Raw genomic sequence first — 23916 nt, 5'->3', positions numbered from 1 at the left:
TATGAACACCTTGAGGAGGATTTGGTAGTCTGTATAGACATCCCTTAAAAGCAAACTAATGTCCTAATGTGATTTTTAGATTTACATATTATTTAGGAAAAGATGAAGAAGTCTGCACAATCATGAATAACAAACAGGATTTGAAATAAGCACCGCCCACCAATGTTGGTAAAATATACAAGCAACTGCTAGATTTGTTTCTCTCACCAGCCAGCAAAACAATGGTGATCTAATGAGTGGCTGGTAGAATTTTCAACACTGATAACAAATGATGTATTATTTGGCTGGATTACAAACTGGCCAAATTTGGCAACTGCCCAGACCCTTAGGGGCCTCAAATTCACTGTAGCAGTTAGGTTATTTCAATTTAAGGAACAGTGTGTAAGATTTAGGGGAGTTTTTTGGCATATAGTGATGAGGACTGCAGATTGCAACCAGCCGAAACTTGTCCTGCTTAGAATTCCTTCAGCGTTCATTGTTCACGAGGTCACAGAGGTCTCCTCCTCTCCAAAACAGCAAATCAGGTCATTAAAATCTGTAAGATAAAGTAGTTTCACATTCAAAATCTGTGTTTCTCCTGCACTGTTTGGCATGTTGGAGATGGGCTGCCAGCCCAGCATCTGCTGATGTGTGTTCACCTTTTTTCTCTAACTTAACTGTGGTGGTCTCCTCCTCAGAGATTTAAACACTGAGAAAAAAATAAATAAATCTGTTTTTCACAACTATGGTGGCCGACATGAAAATGCTAATGGCCCTATCTGGTGTCAGAGTCTGGGAAACCATAGAAACATGGCCATGCAACATGGTGATCTCTGAAGATATATATATGTATGTAGATATAAATGACTCATTCTAGGTAACCAAAACACAACAATTCTTATTTTCAGGTTATTATACATGAAAGAAAACATATTTTATTGCATTTCTGCCAGCATATCCCCCTGTATCCTATACACTATTAAGGGACTTCAGGCAGGTCATGCATCTTTTATCTAATCTAGAGGCCATGTGTCAAAGTCTAATGTTAAACCTTGTGTTAAAATTATTATTGCCCTTTAGTGGTTGGTAGAAAAAATGTGCATTTAATTACAGTTGATTAAGTAAATATAGTTAAATTAATGCAAATACAGGTAAATATGAGCTGCAACGTCGGAATTGAAATGGTATCATTAAGGAGGGTCAGCCTCCAATCTCACGCCCAACTCTCGTTCTCGCGGTATTACCTTCAAGGTTTATTGACAAGATAATTAGCCAGATGGGACCTCCGTAGTAGTCACACTGAAGAAGAGCAGTGTCAAGGCTTCAGCGTTTTCTCGTGTGGAAAACTGTTATTAACACGGACCCACCAGTGAAAAGCGAACAGCCCAGCGTGTCACTGTATTCAACACCGAGCCTGCAAACGGTAGGTTTCCCTATTTTAATTATAAATTCAGAATATGTTTCATTCAGGGCATGATTTATCCCTCCGATGCTCTGGATCCTGTTCCTGTTTATGCACTGGTCTGATTGTGTGCGCACTTTGCACCAGCAACAATGCGCATACAAATAGGCTGCTTTGACTTTTAGAGATGCCATTTCCGTCGGTCGGGACAATGGGGAGTCTTTCAAGGCCACAACCACGAGATTTAAATCAGTAAATCAAATCGTACAACATTTGAAACAATGTAGGTGAAATGTATAACAGCCAGGTGGCGCTGTAGGTCAATTATCCTGAGGAGCTGCTCGGTCTTGGTCGCATAACACGTTGACAGCTCTTTATGTCAGCTTAATGAAATCAGTAAGCATTGATTTGAGAAGGGGCTTCCATTTCCCAGAGTGGGTGAGGGTGTAGGGTTTCTCTTGAAAACACGACCCATTTCCTTCTTATAAAAATCCAACATGTCGCCTCTAATTTGTCCAAAACAAATCACCTGTATGTTGTTTAAAATGTTTGGAAGGTTTGGAGGTTTTTTTTTAGTAATATGTCTGAGGGCTGCAGAAGTTGTCCAACCTATTGGTCTTTTATTGAGCCTTAAAAGCTATTTTTTGCCAATATAGAAAATGTGTTTCAGTTACAGTTTCACAATCTAAAAAAACAAAAACTTTTATTTAAATCTGGAAATAACCATCAAGTTGATACCACTTGTAAAACACTTCATTTCATTTTCAGAAAAAAACAGTTTATTCTCTCTGTTGGAGCCACAATACAGTTTTGTTTCTTTATTCTACCCTTATCTAAACAAGGTAAATATGAATATAGCCTACAAATGTACTTATTAAGCTGAACACAGGGTGGAGCGTTCATGTGAAGGGCGTATAGGTAAGCTCCAGGTAATGAGAATCAGGTGTGTGGAATGAGGAGGCAAACAATTTTTGACCGTGTTGTGGAAGCATGTTAAAAAGCTTGAAGTATTGGCGTGTAAACTGAATTGCTGAATGGAATAATGATTAGATATGGACAATGTTGTCACCCTTCTGTGCTTGAGTGAGCACATATATGTATAGTGTTTTGAGAATAAATGGATCACCAAATCCAAAGAGATAACACACACTGAACATTGGTTTATTGTCAGCCCATAACATGCGTCCAGAACAACTTCACCCATTTGTTTAGACATTCTGTTTAGTTAAAAAGTCACTACAATTTACTCTCTTTTACCTAGAAAAAATCAGATGATGAAACTATGGTTAATTCCAACTTCCCACCAGTTTCCACAGCTCAATATTCCCTTTGACAAGCATTTGCCATCATGGCCTCACAGCCCCAATCAGCACCATGGACAGCGCACTGCACTGACACAGGCTGAACTGTCCTGCTCATGTTGCACTATGGATGTGTCTCTGATGTTGGCTACTTGTATTCCAGGCAACAAAAGTCTCTTTCACTTGTCAATTATATCCTCTCATTCCAAATGTCACATCACGTCCATCACAGTTTTATAACAAATGATAATTGGCCTCTTTAATTCAGCCGAATAAATGACTCTTAATACAGTTAATATGTGATCCAGTCAAGTGGGTAATTTGCATAACTCTGTCTAATGGGTGACTGGTATTGCTCCAGAATACAAATTTACAAAGCAATGCCACTACCTCTTATTATTCTGAATATATTAGGCAAATGAGTGAAAGATCATCTCATCTTTAAACAAGTGATGTGTGCTGACGGAACATTGCTGGACATCTGCAGCTGCCTAATAAATCAGACACGTGCGGGTCAGTTAAATGTAAATGTGAGGGATCACAAAGGCAAACACCTTTAAAATTATCTGACTAATAATAGAATGTATTTAAACATAGATGGTATTTGTATGTGAAATATAGTTATCTGTATCTTAGGTGTGTAAAAATGAAATAATATGAGAGGAAAAAAATCACTTTTTAGTCGAGCAGGAGATATCCGGTTTCTTTTGATTTGCCTTGGAGGGTACTGTAGCTGCCCCTTTTTCCCAAAAATTGAATGAGTCACCATCACAGGCAAACTGAAATAAACAAGCCTGAAGGTAATGCTCATCAGCCAGCCTCCATCCTCGCTGACCAGCCAGCACCGTACCAGATAGCCAGCCCCCCCCCCGATTGGCTCGGCCCGAACCATGAGATACAGTTGTGGGTGGTTGCTGAGAAAACGTCACAGTGCCTGTGATCTTCCCTGCTGCTTCCAGTTTTACATGCAGCGCTGATGGGAAATGAGGCTGCCCTGGCTCTCCTTAAAAGGAAGAGCGAAGCGGCGCTCAGTCAAAAAGTCAATTATTTGCTACAGGGCAAGTGTACGTCACAATTCCCTGAGTTATAGCACCACAGTGACTGCTCTGATCTGCAGAAAGTATGTTGTCTCGGTGGTGGATGTCAGATAGAGAACTGGAAAACAGAAATATGACAAAAATGTGACAACTGGGCATTGATGATATTAAGGATTACACAGATAAAAAATTCTTAAATTTTTTTTGTTATAAAAGTTAAATCAGTTTATATAACCAAGTCTACCCTAAAATAAAATAAAAAATCTATATATAGACATAGGATGATGTAAGTTTTTATTCTTCCAATGACCTTTACATTATAACGTTAATAATTCATGACCATAAAATGAACACAATTACTCCAGCTTCTGCCACTTCATCACTTAAGATTCACTGTAATTGCCTCCATGTGTTTTATTACAGTATTAGGGGAAACACTAGATGTATGCATTGCATGAATTAGAGAAGTATCTCACTGCTGTGGCATTTGCTTTTGCTCAAGAGGCAGAAAACCTACAACTACCAGAATGCTCTGTGCTGCTTTGCATAAGTGAATGCTCCTGCTGGTGGGTGATGTAATGTGAGTTGCTCATCCAAAAACAATATGGTCGCAAATGATTATGTATTACAGTAAGTAAGTAAGTTAGCGGAGATATGTTGAAAACAATCTAGGCAAGAAATAGGAAACACAGTAACAGAATCTTGGTTCATATTTCACCAGCGCTACCTGGTTTTACTGTTTGATCTCAGTATTTTCAGCCTCCATTTTCACTGTGCAGGAAACAGTATGGTGCCCACTTCTTGTACACATACTCTCGCATTACAGCCAAACAGTGCACTACAAAATATAAATCTGGAGACATCTAAAGCCCAGTTCTGACCAATGATTCGTGACGAGACTGAACAGTTTTTAGAATATTGCAGAGAAAAGTTGCAGCGGTGTGAACTGGCCGTCTGACCTCAACTCAAGCCAGCTGATGATGTCACTTGCAACTGAAGTGGTCAAATCGCTTGCAGCTGGTTTTAGAACATAAATCTCGTCACCTGTTTCTACAGCCAGTCGGCTTGTAGTGAAGTCCGCAGGTCAAGTCAAAATGAACGCAGACAGTCTGTTTATGTCCTCATGTGTGCTGGTTTCAGACAGTGGGTCCCTGCTGCTTGTTAGGATTCACATTTGTGCGTTTTGAGGAAAATATCTGTTTACCGCATCTGCTTTCTTGTTCTGCGTCCTGAGAGAAAAAGTTCATTAACATGGACGACTTCCTCACAACAGATCTAATGAGATACAAACTGATCCCCCCGCAGCCAAAAGAGAAGACCCCCAAAACAACAGCCTCAAAAATGCTCCGCATAATTATTGAGACTTCCCCTGTAACAGCTGGTGAGCCTCTACACTTAAGGGCATTTGGGAAGTGTAGTTAATCCAATGATAATCTTGAGCATGGTTTACACATATTATCGCTTTAATTGCTACGTGTGCTGTGCAATTATACTGTCACCAATTACATGGCTATAGTTTACTAGCCTGTCTAAGCATTTGGTTCCCTCTAATAGACGCCCTTTATCAACACATGCACGTGAAGCCATCAAGATGAACGCTAATGGATCTTCTATTGACATAATGAATTAATTATATGTTGTGAAATAGAGTGGTGCGGGATACTGCTGAGCCATGCTGTACAGTAGTGGATGTATAGTGGAGTGAAATGGGAGATTCTAACATAAGGAAGGGACGGTAGATGGTGTAGCCAATGAAGGTGTGTGTGTGTGTGTGTGTGTGTGAGTGAGTGAGTGCGTCCACATGTGGGTCCATCCATTAGAATGCAGAGTGCGTCCTCCAGTATGAGTCACCCCCTCTCCCAAACTCCCCTCCTCTCTCCTCCCCTTCCCCACCCATCCACCCACCTCACACCACCAGCAGCATCTAACTGCAGTCACCGCCTAATATTACGCCTCTGACTTCACACCGGCCAACTGAGGATTCTGTTTCTACGGCAACACGCTCAAGACTCCTCCCCCGGTCTGTCCCCACATCCCCCTCCCTCCACTCTTCCACCCCCGCTTCCCGGCACAAACCATGTGACTTTCAGGAAGGCTTCTCCAACCTCCCCTTTATTGTTATTAACCCTCTCCTGACCAGACTGCTGCCAGAGGCTCCCCACAGCAGGCTGCCTGGCTGGCTGCTCGCCTCTCGGAGGTTTCAAAAGGAAATCAGACGCATCGCTAATCTCCCTGGAAGATCAAAGCAGTGCTTGATCTAAATGTTGGATTTGCATATGTTAGAGCATGACAGAATGAGTCAATATGGTTCCTATATTGTCTGGGACGCATCTTGGGACAATTAACAAGAGAGTGGAAAGCAGCTATAGTCAGTATGTTCCTATTAAAGGAATACTTCACCCCCAAACGATCATTTGTGTATTAATTACTCACCCTGTGTAACACTAAATTTGGGAAGAAAACTTTGTTTTTCTCACATGCCTCCGCTGTGAACGAAGAATCCAAAAACAGAGAAAGTTCTTGATGAATTGAAGTCTTAGGGGAATGCTTTTAACAACAGCAAAACTATATCATAAATGGTTTATCCAGTCCAATGCTCAGTACTTCCCAAACACATGCATTTTGGCAAAACCTCACTGTTCAAAAACAGCATGGAATAAACAATCTCATACATGGACGACTGGTGTGTTTTCACTGTTTATGCAAAAATGTTTTAAATACTGTAAAACTTTAATTAAAAGCCTAGTCCCTTTTACTAGCCTGTGTATCTGCACATTTTGATAAATAAAGGCCTGTCTCAATTAGATGCCTGGTCCTATTACCAAGCAGTTCATTTTTGTAGAAATTATTCGGGTGTATAAAACTGGATTGTTGACTATGCACTTAAGCTAATGTTAGTTAGCTGTTAAGATTGCACATACAGATATAAATCTTTAAAGTTCTGTCAATATGGAGATGCTACACATTGTTAGTTCAGTTCATTTTTCTGAAACCACGAGCACCAGAGAGGACCGTAATTCATTCAGATTTATTAGCATGATGGAAAAATAAGTAGTGACTCCCTACCATTGAAGCTGTCATTGAGTAGGAATATGTGTCAATTCCACAATTACCTGGCAAGTTACTCATATTCCTTTAGTCCATAAGGGTCCACCGATCAAAAGAATCAGAAGTGGTTTTCATAAAAATTTAATCCAAGTTATGAATATTGTTTTAACAGGATAAAGTGGTGCTGTGTCTGTCTGCTGGGTGTCGTAGTCCTCAAGTGCCATGAAACAAGTGTCTTAATATAACACATAATTGATATGTTATTCAAAGCTTAATTTTGACCAGTAAAATTCATACTAGTTCAAATAAACTATTTGATCATATTTCCCATCTTTGCTGAGCAAAAGTTTTTGTGTTAAAGGAATTAAAGGCCTGTCCCAAATATAGGCCTGTTCTGTGATTTAAGCAAATAATTGCAACACTGTGGTTTTAGTGAGAATGCATGTGTGGTAAGCACAGAGCATCAACAAATGAGACTTGGATTATACTGCACGAGTTGTGCCTGAGTATATAAATATATGTTCTGATATAGTTTTGCTGTTGGTAAAAGCAGACTCCCTATGTCTTCAATTCATCAAGAATTTTCCCTGTTTTTGGATTCTTCGTTCACTGTGGAGGCATGCAAGAAAAACATTTTTTCCCAAATTCAACATGGGGTGAGTAATTGACTTACAAATGATCATTTGGGGATGAAGTATTCCCCTAACACTAGCTCAGATTGTTATCTATCATCAGTCATTTGACTCGTCCACACCAACAACTTTTTTTTTTTTTTTTTTTTTAACAGCAACACAGTATATTGAATAATAACCCCTGTATGCTAATATTTATCATAGTGCCAGGTTCTTGCCATCACACAGCCTTAGAACACAGTGGAGCATTTAGCAGCTTAAGAGCCACATATTTCAATCAGCAGTTGGTGGAGACCAAAACAGAGCTAAAATAATAGTTAATTTTTGGTTAAGATTAATCCAGAAAAACCCCTCCAGCTGAATTCAAGTATTGTTCCATGTTTTGCTGGATGAGGAAACTGCTTGCCAGCATGTTCACAAGTTAAACTTAAAAGCTGATAATATGTCAGTGTTGCGAGAATTTTTGGAGAATTTGTAAATGTGCACAAGCCGTATATGATTTAAGATACACAAGTTTGTTTATCTCTCTTATTCAAAGAGTTTTCAGTCAGTTTATCTATCATGACGTCTTCTTTCCGTTCCTGAGTATGCAGTATTTTAATGCAGGCAAGGTCGAATGATGCAAGGCCTCAAACATCCTTTATAGAGTTTTAAACGGAAAGAGGAACCTTGGCGTCCGGTGGTGATCTCACCTGAACATTGCCTCATTGGCTCAACTGTCTCCTCAGCATCCCATTGGGAGATGCATTGGTTGTGTATGTGTATGTGCATGCACGCGCCAGATCATGCGTGTGTGTGTGTGTGTGTGTGTGTGTGTGTGTGTGTGAATGGATGAAGTTTATGAATGAAAACTCTTCTTCCTGAGCTGCAGACAGGAGGTGAGATCATCTTGTGGAAATGGAGAATCCCCCACCCCCCAACCCCCTTCTGCCCGCCCACCAATGCTGGTTGGCGCCAATCTTAATGAATCCCATCAGTGGGCGAAAAGTAGTGGCAACCTGATTGATAACAACACCATTCAATATCAGCTTCCCCCCATCCGACAGACAGGAAGGGATCATTCCATTGTGTATATTCACACAGACATACATATGCATACACAAATACAGAGACGCACTTACTGCTTCCTTTCATCAGAAATATGAAAGATATCTCTGGTATTCTGCTTTTAGCTTTCATTCAATATGATGTCGGAGCAGAGTGCCAATTATCTCTGCTTCTTTTGTTCACGTTCCCACTCAGGAACAGAGTTGAGTGGATTTGATGATTGGCCACCTATTCAGCAGCGTGTGAGCGAAAGTGACAATGAGTAACACAAGGGGCTCTCGATGAGGATCCATAAATAGACTCTCCGAAGAGCCAGGAGCTGCCCTCCCCCTCATTCCCTGCACACAAACACACACACCTCTACTCTACCCCCTTCCCCCGCAACCGGACTGAGACAATCTGTGACCATTTGGCACCGGGCCTTTGACAACATACTGTACACTCACAGTCAAAGGTATGTATACACACATGCACACACACATGTACACACATGGCATTCCTCTTAGCATCCTTCACTGCAGGATTCTGTTAATTCCCTCCTACAGATTAGGAGGCATGTTGCCAAACAATGCAGCATTTTACATCGGCCATTCGGCTGGATACCACAGAGTGATGTACAGTCATTCCAGCAGTAGTCCAACTAAGGCCCTGTCTACACATAAACAGATATTTTCAAAAAAGGATATATTATCTAAAAAGTTGTGTCTACACAGTTATCATTTTCAAAATATCTCTGTACACACTACAGTGCAAGCAGTCTCCTCTTCCTGAAGCTAGTGAAGTGCACAGGTTAATGTTACCTTTTTCAAATCTCATCACCGTTGATTCCCCTATGATATAGACCCTTTTACTGTCAGTAAACAGTGTGACGGTTTTTGGTGGGCGCGGCTTAAAGCGCACTCTGGCACAAACTTGACTATTCGTAAATTTGTATTGCCGTCATAATGTGCCATTCAGTTATCCAAAGCAGTTCACTCTTGGAGCAGCAAAATGTCGAGTGGAGTGAATGTGTGATTAACTTAATTTAGTGTAGAGCGTCACACTAAATATCTGAATGCAACATGTCAGGTCACCCACTCTCTGGGACCACTAGTGTTATTTGAATAAGTAAACACTAACCAATGGGACCAGACTGGCCGACCTGTCGACCGATTTTACAAAGGAGGACGACACTTGAACGGTTTCCTCCAGTTTGTTTTGCTATCAAAGCTAATGTGCTAAAAAGTTAAGTGTTATAGAGAAATCCAATATTCCTCTTCATACCTTCCCAATTTCTGATTAGGTGGACATGATAACCCTTAATACACATAACGTTATTCATCCCTACAACAGGAAAGACTTTTTCCCTAACCTGATATTAAGTGTGCGCTGCCAGGGAGCATTTTTGATGAACGCCTCCATTCAGTCCTTTTGTCCTATCGCATTTACCCATAGTTGTCTTTGTTTTTGTTGACAGGCAGTGGCGGCTGGTATGGGATAAAATTTAAGTTTCAAGCCATGACTCCTTCTATTCAGGCTCCCAATAACACAACAAGATATATTAAGACTCTTAAGTAGCCTATAGCCCTGAGAGTTGTGTTTTGCCTCCAGCTAATAATATGGCATCATCGTGACGCTGGCCCTAAAAAGGTCTATAAGGACTGAGGAACTCACTTAATGATACAAGTGATGCTCTGGACATGTGAAAGTTTTCCTTTAACTCCTCATTGACAACAATCCCACTCTTGCAATCGTCCAGCCATCCGCTGGTTCAACCAGGGCTGATTCAAAACTGTCATTTCTGGCAGCCCAAATAACACTGGGTGCATCCATTTGTCTGTGAAGAGGTGCAGCAGTGAAAAGTCATCATTGGACAAAATAATGCTGACAAAACTTAAGCAAAGTCTGCAGACATGCGCAAAATGAAATGACATCATCGTTTCCCAAATGCCCCATTTCACATGTCCTCACAGGTACACGTTTGTTTTTTTTAAAATTTTTTTTAGTAATGTAAAGCTCAGTGTGCATGTGGTCGAGACACCAAAAATCTGTAAACGTGTAGAGGACCTAAAGCTTTGCAGTTCTAATTGTACACATTTTCTCTTGAATTGCATGATTGTCTGTGCATGTATATGCAGTGGGTATATAACGTGACAGGAGACTGAACGTAGCTCATTTTGAATCCACCGTGCAATCTTTGGAAATCAATGGGAGTCCCACTGAATATATTTTTTTAAAAAGGCTGTCACTTTGTAGATTTGAGGTTTTTATCTGATAAGGAATGATACCCTGCGGCGTTGATTCTGTGCTTGTTTCTGCTGGAGTAACCACAACACAAGCAGAAGCTGTGTCGGTGGACATCAGAGGCAGCTGCACGGACCCTCAGAGGACTGAACATCCCAGTCGAGGAGCCATCCTGCAACTACAAGCACAGATAAATAAATCATGAAGAAAGTTTTAAGGAAAGGATAGAAATAGAGCTGAGGACGTGCTGTTTCATTCAGACCGCCTTAAGACAGAATTCTAGATATGGATGGCATAAAATAGCAAGAATGATTAAAGCCGCTGATTTTTTTTCTCCAGTTTTTCTATTTCATGTGATATTAAAACCAACGTTAAACATTAATAAACCATTTTTTGGCAAGGGTTCTTTGAATATTCATTTGGGAACTTGAAGATAATGTTCCAGTAGATTACAAAATTAAAATATAAGCGGTCAAAAATAATTTTAGAAATGCAACAATTCCCTGACAGTGTCCCGCTGTGATGGCTGTCAGACTATGTTGCATGAAAGGTGGCTAAACATTTAATTACTTGCATAAAGCAGGGATATGATTATTTTGCTGCTGCTCTTTGTTTCCCCTTGGTGGGCCTGAAATTGTAGTTATAAAAAACCTCTTGTTATGGTGCCTCTGTATCACTTCACACAGAGAGAGCAACACAATACAAAAAGCTCAGAGAAAAATTTCATTTGGCAAGGCTTCATGTGGAGGCAGGAGGTGGAGGGTGACTCAAAAGATGAATAAATGAAAACAGAAGCAATCAGTTTTTCCTAACTGTAATTTCAGCAGAGATATCAAACTCAGCCAATGCAATGTTCATTTTATTCATCAGGATTTCATAAAGCTCTGCAGAGAGAAGAAAAAGGGGGAGGATTTGAATATTTGTGTACTGTGCAGGTTTGTCAGTCTCACATGGTTGGTCTGTGCACTAGTTGGGGTTTCCCCCACTGTCTGCAAGCAGCGCGATGAGGTCATCGTTAGGGTTTAAGCCCTACACGAGCTTAATCTGGGAGATAAGGGCTGGATTTGGATTTAGCACTCAAAAAGGGTCATGTAGCTACAACCATTATGACTGTCACAGTAAATACGCAGCTCAGACACGGGATCGCCAGCTGTTCCACAAACGCACATCTTCCCCAGTGTCAGCCAAATAGTTTGACTCTTGGAAGATTCTGCTGTGTTTACAGTGATTTCATGATCTCCCAGTTGGCCTGCAGAGTTACTCTGGCATCCATTCATGCTGGATTTCTCTGACTTGAATGTGTGAGCTGTGTGATTTGGGAGTAGTGAATGAGTCCCATTTTCTTTTTTATTGTTCCTGCTAGGGCTGGCACATTATCAGATTTTCACTGTGTGATTTTCACAATAATGATAGTATCACAATATTTGAAATTTTGGAAGAAAAAAAGTCAAATTCATCTTTAACTTTGTTTATTGTGTATTTTATCTCTTCTTGTGGGGAAATTAATTACACTCAAAATACAACTGTAGAGAGCTGAAGAGGGAAACAAAGCAGGAATGGAAAAGAGCAAATGATTTAAAGGTCCAGTGTGTAGGATTTAGAGGGCAGAGATGGAATATAATTATGTTTTCTTCAGTTTATAATTTCATGAAAATAAGAAGTGTTTTTGTTCCCCTTAAAATGAGCTATTTATATCTACATAGGGAGCGGGACCTTGTTCATGGAGTTCATGTTTCAACAGTAGCCCAAACACCAGCTCTAGACAGAGCCATTTGTGTTTTTTCTTTTTCACATCAGCCACTGTAGTTCGCAGCCCCTCCACAACAAGAGGGCCTGTAAAACAATGACTTATTTAAAATGTGAAACTGCTTTATTCAGTGCTTTACAGGTTTTGATCACCTGGTCTGTTTGTTTTAGTGAGGATGAGACCTCTGCAGATTATTTGGCTCCCAGATAAAACCTCCTCAACATCTCGATAAGAAACAAGATGAGCACACATTGCATCATCACAGAAAATAGGCAAGTACACTTCAGCAGGCGCTGAGCTAGCGGCATGCCAAACAGCATTGAAGAAACACTGATTTGTAACATGAAATTGCTTTGTTTAGTGGTTCTACTGGTCTAAATCTCCTGGTCCATTTGGTTTTGAGAGGAGGAGACCTCTGCAGATAATTCGGCTCCTGGTAAAAGCCTCCTGAACAAGTGGCACCCCTTGTATGTACTAAAGGCTTGGCGTGATGGTTTAATGTCAATTGCCTGTGAAACTGCTCAACAAAACTCCGAAATATTCTAAAATTGTAGTGGTTGTTTGGTGTTGATGTGTTCAAGTGCACAAATTTCATCTTAAAAGCTGTGAAAAGACAGCAAAATGGTTTATTCAATTAATATCTATTCAGATTTCTCCAATATTACACAGTACAAGTGTTTACTGCCAGTGACTTCTTGATTTTGTTTGAGACAGAAAGGTCATAAGCAGCACTCTGAATGTGGTTTCTATGACTTTGTGGTGTCTTGTAAGCCTGTGTGTGCATAGTTGTATTCATGACACAAGTATATAAACTTAATTTATTCATGTATGTTGGCAGGAGTGCCAGGCCTTGGAAATAGCACCTGAAATAATAGCTGTATAAACCGTTGAATATATTCCCACAGTGGGATTTATGCTGGAGTATGACAGTTGTTTGAACGAGTGGGATGTTTTATTTCATTCAGGTTAATTAAAGTCGCTGAGGGAAACAAATCACGCCTGGGGAAAGTCCCATTTAGGTCCTGTGCCGTCCCACTCTCCCTGTATGAGAGAAATGGGTCAGTAGAGATTGGAGAGGATAATAATAAAAAACGACCTGCCGTCCTTCCTTCATGTCCCCTCCGTGGCAGACGGAGGAGTGCTCACAGATTATGCACCAATTACACTCGATACAGCCGGCGTTAATAGGGTTTGAAGGGATTTACACGGCGCTGTCCAGGCAAATGCGGCATGCTTTGGGGATGACATCATTTTGATCACCTCACACCGGCTGACCCCCCTACCTCCCTGCCTAAAACTAACCTCACTCGCTCACAAACCCGTTTTTACCTGCGGTTGTCCCGTGTCTCACCGGACTGCGCTCGTCACAGCACATTTCTCCGCTGATAGGAGGACTCTGCTGCCCCCCCTCCTCTCCTCTCTCCTCCAGCTCCACTGTCGTGTTTACTATAGGTGAGACAGGCCGTATAAATTCCTGAGTGTGCGCAGATCGCATCCTCAGAGGAGAATGGAAAAGGAGGAGGAGGAGGTGTAAGGAGCAGGAAAAACAAGCGAACCAAGGGAGCGGGGCTGTAGATGTGTTTACTGCTCACTGCTGGGAGAAGCGCAGGAGGAGACGCAGACTTCCAGTCATCCAGGGCGGAGAGACATCAGTGGATGCAGAGAGGAGGCGGAGGAGGAGGAGTGAGCGTGGATGCTGATTATAGAGACAAACCCAAAGAGGACGAATTATCAATTTGTTATTAATCATAAACTATTAAGTGGAATAAGCTTTTGCAGCCAGCGATGGACTTTAGCTGTGCGCACTGAGGTAGGAAACGTTGGCTTTACATTGGCAGCATTCAGTCGGATGCGAAGGCAGAGCCTGTCTAGCTTATTCCATCCCTGAACAACCCATCCCCTTCTTTATTATTCAAATATAAACTGTAATACTGTGTTTGACTGTAACTTGAGTGTTGTCAGTGATGCTCCACCGGTGCGCCGGGGATCTTAGCCGCAGCAGGAGGTGCGAGGAGACGCGATGATGCGCACACAAGAAACCCCTCCGACACATCCACAATGCACTGGCCTGTAACAGAGCGTAGCCTGCTCCTGCAGCTCCCGCAGCTGATACCTCCAAATAAATCAAGTGGGAGCCGGAGCAGGACTATTATCAGGCAGGATCAGTCGGATGTGAATGATTATTCCAGATTTTAGACACCAGATGTGTCTCAGTGGTTTGGTTTCTCTCTCTGCGGAAAATTATAATGACTTTGAGCTGTATGGTTTGGTTGATGCATCCTCCAAGCTGTCTCGTTTTTGACTGTATCTACATGATTTCTCTCTCCATGTATTATAAATTATGGATGGTTACACACAGCTATACCTTGGGCTGGTAGCTCATACATCAGATTCCAAGTGCATTACTTGTGGTGAGACTAATTGCCGCAGTAGGGTGGTTGATAGTCATAATAGCATGTTAATAAATTTAGTAATTTGACAAAATGACCTTCAAGCTGATACAACAGCAGATGTGAGATACCTTAAGTTCCCCTCGAAATGACTACATGATAACCGGCTCCATGTTTGGGATTTTCTCAAAGAAAACACATGTTTGTTTTGCACAGCAGGACAGACATGCTGCCACAGTTAAGGGTTTTGATCTGTATCATTATTTTACAAAGCCGGTAAAACCTGTCACCTCGTAGTCGCTCCTGTCAGAGATAGCAGAGGAGGAGTGGATCTCTTAAAGAGGCCCCTGACAAGAAATAATGCATTTTCATTCTCCACTGAGCGTGTATGTGCTGTTGTCCTTGGAGAAATGACAAGCTTTGAAGAGGCTTGCCGAATTCTCTCGTTATTACACAGCCATCATTTGATCTCATCCATTTTAATACACCGGTGATACTGCTCCAGCAGGATGTAAATAACCAGCTGTGGCACCAGTCTGCCTGTAAAGGTTTGTCAATCAGGAGTGTGCTAAACCAAAAGCAATGCAATATTATATGTAATATTCTGTAAGATGTAAGGAAGTCACTTAATTGAGGTACTGCAATGCTGTGGCTCCTATGTGAGGTTGACAAGTTAGCCCTATGATAGAGGGGGTCTGATATTATTTGTTGTGCACTTCATTACTGGGGGGTTTATGATTTATGGTCCAGACAGGCTGCTCTTTTGTCCTTTATCCGCATGTCCTGAATCATGTTTCACATTCTAGTATTGATTTGATATCTTCAGAGATCAGACACCATGACTCAAGTTAATGTCATTGTTCTGTTCACTAGATATGAGGGTTGCAGTGAAAGCATATACTGTGGTATGAAATTTGACAGTTATCATACCATGTATATTTGTCTATCTATGGTAACCAGATGGAGAATCTCACCTGCATGTGGCCATCTCCTTTCCTCCTCGACCGCCTGACAGACACGTTATACACATTTTTATTTTCAATAAATGGTTTACAGTTTAAATTGTAATAAGGCATTTGATCAACCTTCAGTGTTAGTTTATTTAAGGGTCTTTGACAGATAATAATTGTAATAATAATTGTGTACCGTGACACCATGATGTTCTATGAGAAGGTTATCATACACTGAAAATTTCATGCCATTGCAACCCAACTAGGAACATGCAGTGACAACCACTATGATCTTATCTTTATTATATATTTAATTGTACAAATCCATTTTGACATCTGTGTTGTGAGAAATGGAAAAATATTGAATTACGATTATTCTCTTCTATGCTGATGATGAACAGTTTAGTAAAACTGCCAGTTTTTTGTTGTAGTGTACTCCCACTATAGACCCCTGCACAGTCCTTTCAGTCCTTAGAAAGTTGCAAAGCACTTTCTATAATAAACTGACTTGAGCCAGAGGAGCATCAGACCTATGGATGCGCATGTCTTTGATATTGATCACAGCTTAAGGGAGGTTTGCCTCCTTGTCTGTCTGAATTTGCAGATGATTCAGAGCTGCATGGCTCAGAGCTGCAGTTCTTGGGTAGCCACTCCGCTGAGATCCCCTGCCACTTATGATAACTTATAGCTCAAGGTTGTACTTATAGGAGGCCTAAATAATATTCCTCCAGAGATGACACTCTCTTACAGACTCAGCATTCAGCTGAATCAGCCCTCATGGCTCCCAGCAGACAAGAGAAGGCTTTTAAATTTGATTTGATTCTTAACAATTTCCCCTTCTCTTTTTCCCTCTTCCTCTCTCTCTGTGTTTGGTCTTGTCAAGGCAACCTGTTCTCTCGTTGTTCTGACGACCACAGGCCCTCATGGCTCTCGTTCATGAACCTCGTGCCCCCTCTCCGTCTCTCTCCGGCTTCAGCACACCCCTCTCCGATCCTCCATCCTTTCGCCGCCTCGATGCCGAAACACCATGCACCCCAGAAATGGACCTGACGCCGACCCAGTGCGTCTTACGTAATGTCCTCTCCATAGACACCGGTGGTGCCATCGAGCCCGGGGGTGGAGGAGGAGAGGGGCAGACTGCCGGGCACAACCAGACACCAGGCGAGGAACAACAGGAGCACTTTGCCAACAGTGTCCTGAAGCTCCACGAGCATGATGGGAGTCCCGGAAGGACGGAGGGAGAGGGACAGGAAATGGACAGCAATGCCGTCAGGAGCCAGGCGGATGACGCCAGGCTACAGTGCCAGTCAACTGGGGGAGGGTTTCTGGAGGGGTTGTTTGGGTGTCTGCGGCCCGTCTGGACTATGATTGGCAAAGCCTATTCCACAGAGCACAAACACGGCCTGGATGGTAAGTCAAATCCATTTCAGTAGAAACACATTTACACACACTGGCATTAATGGTTGCTTATAGTTTTCCAATAAAAGCAAGCACCAGCTCCCATTTAATTCCAGTCCAAAGCTTTGATATGCTAATTAAATGAGCTTATCCCCCACTTTAATTACATTAAACAGTTGGTATAAAAATGACTCCCACAAAGGCCATGTTGTAAACAAACACTTTCCTTGACGTGAAGAGCTGCAGCCAGAGAGCGAGAAAGACTCTATCAAAGCTGCAAAGGGCTTATTTTCCCCTGATATTTTCCCCCCACATCTCTTCGCCTGCTCGTGCCCACCCCACCTCCTCCCCACTACCACCCCCCAATGAAACTAGCTCCCTGTGACGCTGTGTTGTTTATGTCTGCAGCCACTACAATAGCGCAGAGCTCCCCTGGGACTCCTCTGCCAAATCTGCTCCATGAATTATGCATGGCCACGCTCTGACCCTGCGCCTCTCATCTCTATTAACACAAACCTGACACACGCACACACACATATGGGAGCGCAAGTACAACTGCAAGCACACATAAACACATCCACAAATAAAAACATTTAGCCTTGACATGGACACATAAAGTTAAGATGAGAGCCAGAAACAAACTTGATAGGATAAATTCGCATCTGGCTTGAAGGTGACAGATTTATAAGTCTCCTTGTCTTTACAGCTTTCTGATATTTTATCACCCGTTTGACTTCCACATCTCCCCTCCGCTCCCCTCCTCCTTCCATCTCTCATTGTCTCCTTTCCTCTCCTTTTCATCCTGTGCTGTTATCACTCCCAGCCCATCTGCACCTCGCTGCTCCCCTCCTCCGTGCGGCATCACAGGGAGTCACACACACACCAAGGAGAGCAAAACGGATATTATAAAAGTGACATAAATAGGGGTAGTGCAACTGAATGCCATATCACAATGCTCCATTCTTAAGCTGTGATTGGAAGGCACAATGCAGCACAATAGAAAGCAGGAAAACTGTCCGTCCTTTATTGATTCTGAAGGACTGTGGGGTTACTGGCGATGCTCTAAATGTCCTCAATTTTTAGATCAAACAAAGCAGACCTGGTGATATTCTGGTGTGTCAGATGCGGCTTTATGTCTTTACTGTGAAGGTCTCATTAGAGGCCGAGTTCTCAATCTATCACCAGAGAGCATAAATCATTCATATCATCCTTATTAATATGACAAATGTCTCTAAATCTTCTTTCCGCCAGTTAAGAACAGCAGCAGGGCGGGCTGTATATTTTCTGTATATTAACAGTCTGTCTTTGGCCGCACGGACCCCTGCCAACCCGTGGGGAATCCCTCGCCCTCCTTTTTTCTTTACGCACACACATACAGAGCTACCATCCGCATTAGGCTCTCAAATCCCCTCCCTCTTCAGCCCCCCCTCTCCTTAGCGTTGGACCCCTGTTTCGCGTCAGCCCCACAATGGCACTAAGCAGGATTTAGGAGGCTGAGGGAGAATTACCCACAGGAGATTAGAGCTCCCTGTCTGTCTGCATACAGACCCCGAGTCTTAGGTGAAGGTGAGGTTCAACAACCGAAAAATATATCAACTTAGGCTCTGTGTTGACTGTGAAGAGCCAGGGCTTACAACAGGTTTACTGTTACACATCTAACCCATTCTTCTGTGCTGTGTACACCCTGCTACTATCTTTAGTTTACGTACAGGCTCTCTGAGTGTTTTTCAGTGTCATGATTTTAATGTCTAAGCTTTTGATTATAAAGTTAAAGCAATAAAGTATTAGAAAGACAAAAACAAAACAACAATCAACAATTTAACTGACACACTACAACTAAGACAATCAACACACAATCAGAAAGAAGAATACACTAATGAACGCAACCATTCGATGGCCATAGAGAGGCCACGTACAAATGTTTGCTATAATACAGAAAGGAACAAATAAATATAGAAGATACAGTATATTATAGGTACAGAAAAGGAGAATATGAAACATCTGAAACTTAGGGAGATATGTATAAGTATGTTTTCTAGTGTATAATCACCTGAAAATAAGGATTGTTAAGGGGTTTTTTTGTCTTGAAATGAGCCATTTATATCTAAGTAGGGAGCAGGTCCTCGTCCACAGCGATCGCCATGTTGCACCATGATGTTTCTACAGTAGCCGAGAAAGGACATTGAGCGTACATTAGTGAGTGCTAGGCTAGCAGCCATCTGCAATGAGCCAAACACCGCCAGAAAAACACTGAGTTGTAGCGTGAAACTGCTTTATTCAGTGATGTTAGCAGTTCAAATCACCAGGTCCATTTGTTTGAGAGGAAGAGACCTCTGTGGATAATTAGACTCCTTGTAAAAACCTCCTGAACAATGAACACTGAGGGAATTCACAAGGGAGAAGTCTTAGCTCTAAACATGAAAAATGATAGTAAGGATCATATCTTTGAAGTTATTCCAGTCTGAAGAGCCTTAAACTCTGTCTTAGCATTTAATTTGATGATCTATTAGGGAATGTGGTACCAAAAACTGTTGTAGGATAATGGAGATGTATACATGTAAAAGATGAGTTACAACCAGTGAATGTTTCTTCTTATATTGAGTGGAGGCCATTGAAGTTACACAATCAACATCCAAAAACAAATCTACAGAGATTATTGTATGCTATATTGAGGGGTAGAAGGTTAGCTGCAGGTTAGCTACTTTTGCTTTAGATATTTGGATGAAATTAGCGTTTTGTTTTTTAATTTTATTAACATAACGTCTCATCATGTCGACAGATTAAAAGAATAGGTCGACATTTTTGAGAAAAAGCTTATTTGCTTTCTTGTTGAGAGATGAGAATATCCTCGTGTCGGTATGGTAAATATGAAGCTAGCATTATCAGCCAGTTAGCTTAGCTTCGCATAAAGACTGAAAATAGGGGGAATCAGCTAGCCTTGCTCTCTTGAAAGGTAAAAAATCTGCCTAACAGCCCCTCTAGAGCTCTCTAGTTAACACATTATTTCTGGTTTGTTTAAATTATACAAGAACCAAAGAGTATAAAAATGACACATTATGGTAATGGGGGTTATGTGCTGGTCTATTTCTTGAAGTTGTCAGGCAAATGGGGAATTGAACTATGAAAATATGATCTTATTTGATGAGATTTAGGTGGTGGTTGGCAGTTTTTGTTCCCTTCAGTGGAGCTAGGCTAGCTGTTTCCTCCTGTTTACAGTCTGTATGCTAAGCTAAGCTACGCTAAGCTAACCAGCTGCTAGCTGTAGCTTCATATAGACTGGACAGACATGAGAGTGCTATCAGTCTTCTTATCTAAATCTTAGCAAGAAAGTAAATATGCTTATTTCCAAAAATGTCAAGCTATTGCTATGAAGACATTGACTTCAAAATAACTCATGTAGACTAGTTACCTTTGTAACCAGACTAATGGTGACGTGTCCGTAATAAAGCGATATGAGTCACTCATGAATCATCATTACTCATTGCCGCAGTGATTAATAATTGTCTGGTGTGCAGTTATGTTTTGAAACAACGGCTTCCTCATCCAAGTGAAAATAACCTGCAGTCGGTGCTTTCAGGTTAATTATCACCCTGCTCTATATGCATGACTGGCATGCTACTACACCGATAAACTCACCAACTACTTTGCCTTGTTTTTTCCCAATCTCAGAGGCGTGGGAGGTCCCATTCGAGGAGATATCTGACCTGCAGTGGGTGGGAAGCGGGGCCCAGGGTGCCGTCTTTCTGGGCAAACTGCACGGACAGGAAGTGGCTGTAAAGAAAGTGCGGAACATCAAAGAGACGGACATCAAGCACTTACGGAAGCTCAAACACCCCAACATCATCACTTTCAAGTTAGTAGGAATGATAACCTGGCTTATTAGATCATGAGATGCACAACCAAAAACCTTTTCCATTTATTACTGTGACTATAACAACTTTAATCTGTTCTATCTGCACTTCTCTACACTCTCAGAGGTATTTGCACCCAGGCTCCGTGTTACTGCATCATCATGGAGTACTGTGCCCAGGGACAGCTGTATGAGGTGCTGAGAGCAGGCAGGAAGATCCAGCCCTCCCTGCTCATGGACTGGGCCATGGGCATCGCCGGGGGCATGAACTATCTTCACCTCCACAAGATTATCCACAGAGACCTCAAGTCACCAAAGTGAGTTCTGTAGACCTTTTAGACCTAGTGACCTGGAAATGAACTGTGTGGTTACAGCTGTGTGATTCAAATGTAAATGATAATGTTGAAGCAAACAGGTCACTAAATAGTTAAAAAAAAAAGGAGCTGTATGTGACACTCAGAGCATATCTATGATTCAGGGTCTGGGTAGGATAGTCTGCACTCAGCTCTCAACATGGAGGTAACTGAGCTGGCAGTTAGCAGCTAACTCTATAAACACTGCTAACAACGGCAACAGTGCTGACAGAGCTAACATTGTTGACCTGGGAGGAAACAAGATGCTGAGTGCTATGCTTCTACAATGACGCCATCGTGATTACGAATTTGCAAATCCTAGAATAGTAAAAGTATGGTTTGCTTTCTTTTTTTTTTTTACTTTACTGCCTCTGATTGGCTTATTTTGACATTCTTACCTTAACCTTAACCAATTCCACTTCTCTTCCCTAAACCTAAATAATCCAACCAACAAAGGCAACGAGTACTAGCCAAACCCATGGATTTAATTTGATACCTGCAGTGGGGGTCTTACTGCTTTACAAAATAAAATTGATTGGCCAAATTTAGATGCTAAAATTACTTGGCAAATTTCTAACTCTGCAAGACCTTAAGTGCCACACCACATGACTCCAGTGATCACTTACTGGCCTAATGAATAATTATACAATTAGTTTTGAGATGATTTTGCTGTTTTGCAACCAGATGAACTCAAATATAAACTTGACGTCCAATATTTCATTCCAGCATGCTGATCACTTACGACGATGCAGTAAAGATTTCTGATTTCGGTACGTCCAAGGAGCTCAGCGACAAGAGCACCAAGATGTCCTTTGCCGGTACGGTGGCCTGGATGGCTCCTGAGGTCATACGCAACGAACCTGTCTCAGAGAAAGTGGATATTTGGTAGGTGTCATAACCCTTTATACGCGGTTCTTTTGCACTTGTGGTCCTTTGCAATTTTCCCTTATCATTTGTCTTGTCTGTCATGGAATCAACATAGAATCTCATTAGTTGCAGCCTACTACAGTAAAGAGCGCAGGATCCTATTTCCAGAAAATCTATCGAGTATTATGTGCAATATCTCATTACATGAAATTCTATAGGGCCTCAGCCATATCTGATGGGTTGACCTGTGTTAAGCCCTGATCTTCCCCAATACATCTCCCCTCCCTGTCTCTCTCATCCTACATCCCTCCATCACTCTTCCTCTTCGTTCTGAAAGGAACGCCGGCTAATTTAATAATTGATTTGCCAGATGCTGCAGTGCTCAGGAGAGGGCTGGAATAACCTTCCAAGCCTGCGGATGGTTTGGCCCCAGGCCAGCAGTGCATTAGCAGAGAAGTGAAAATAGGATTAAAAAGCTTTTCATGTGGAAAGAAAGCAAAGCATGCATGTAGACTCTACAGTTTTGTTTAAATGTATGTAAATTATGTTGTAGTCCACAAAAACAGTGAGAGAAGCAGAGGCTGTGGTGAAGTATTATGTTGTGTTTATTTTGTCTTGCTTTGTGCTGACATACTTTGACAGCTGGTACAACTCCTGTTCCTGTCTGATTATATTATAGACAAACTATACTAAGGTAGCCACAGGTAGAATTAACATAACCACATTTTAAAGTGAATTAAATTTACCAAATAAAATGTAACCTTTCTTGACTTAAACTCCATTCAATTCAATTCTATTTATTCCTGTAAGGGTGATTTTATGCAGCAGCTCACCACTTAGGTCAACAAATAAACACACAATAAATTGCAGAAGGAAGAAAAAACACTGTTAATTGCTAAGATTAAAAATGAATTAAAGGCTGTAAACTAAAACCTGTTTGTGTAACTAGTAGTAAATAAATATAGATGTCTAAAAAACAAAACAAAAAACAACGTAAGAAAATATTAGTTACTGTAATACCAGCGCATAGGCTCACAAAATGGAAACTACATATTGACTGGCCTTTTTTTATTACACTGTTTTAGTGAGTCACACACATGAGACTGCAATAAATCAAGCTAATAAAAAATATGTCAGGAGAGGTCAAGGAGCCATAAGCTTATTCAGCAGCCCTCCCCTTAATTTAGAGGTTCAGTGTGTAGGATTTAGGAGGCTATACTAGCTGAAATGAAATAAAATCTAATAAGTATGTTTTCTTTGGTATATCTTAAAATAAGACTCGTAGTGTTTTGTGTTACCACGGAATGAGCTGTTTATATCTAAATAGGTCTTCAATCTCAATGGAGATCGCCATGTTCCTAGTTTGGGCCATTTGTGTTTTCATGTTGGCTACCATAGTTAGCAGCCCCTCTGCGATGAGCAGTATTGGAAAAGACCAATTGTTGTACGTGAAACTGCTGTAGTCTGTGTTTTCAACGGTTTAGATTTTGTTTTGGAGGGGAAGAGTCCTCTGAGGATATTTGACTTCAGGTAGAAACCTCCTGAATGTCTGGTTCAGAAAAAAAGCTGAGCAAAATCAGCAGGTGCTGGGCTATGGCCCTCTCCAACGACCCTAACACCACCAGAAAAACACTTATTCGGGGCATCTGTGGTTTAGAGCAGGCCAGGCGCCCCATGTACAAGGCTGTTGCC

At 41.5% G+C, this 23916-nt stretch overlaps 1 protein-coding gene across 2 annotated transcripts in view; it reads left to right on the top strand.

The window, feature by feature from the left end:
* The first annotated feature begins 1295 nt into the window (after nucleotides 1-1295).
* The window catches only part of LOC125900135 (mitogen-activated protein kinase kinase kinase 12-like), a 36748-nt gene continuing 14127 nt past the window's right edge, over nucleotides 1296-23916 (top strand). The window contains exons 1-5 of one of the 2 annotated variants that reach the window (XM_049595070.1): nucleotides 1296-1402; nucleotides 16640-17166; nucleotides 20824-21007; nucleotides 21130-21321; nucleotides 22084-22242. In XM_049595070.1, coding sequence (XP_049451027.1) covers nucleotides 16680-17166; nucleotides 20824-21007; nucleotides 21130-21321; nucleotides 22084-22242 — 1022 coding nt within the window. In that variant the 5' untranslated portion in view covers nucleotides 1296-1402; nucleotides 16640-16679. Of the gene's footprint in view, nucleotides 1403-13888; nucleotides 14227-16639; nucleotides 17167-20823; nucleotides 21008-21129; nucleotides 21322-22083; nucleotides 22243-23916 lie in introns of those variants that run through there. The other variant, XM_049594976.1, reaches the window with a different exon arrangement.

Source organism: Epinephelus fuscoguttatus, linkage group LG1 (assembly GCF_011397635.1).
Source record: "Epinephelus fuscoguttatus linkage group LG1, E.fuscoguttatus.final_Chr_v1".
Taxonomy (NCBI): domain Eukaryota; kingdom Metazoa; phylum Chordata; class Actinopteri; order Perciformes; family Serranidae; genus Epinephelus; species Epinephelus fuscoguttatus.
Note: the sequence above shows the minus strand (reverse complement) of the source record. Positions and strands in the feature narration are given on the sequence as shown.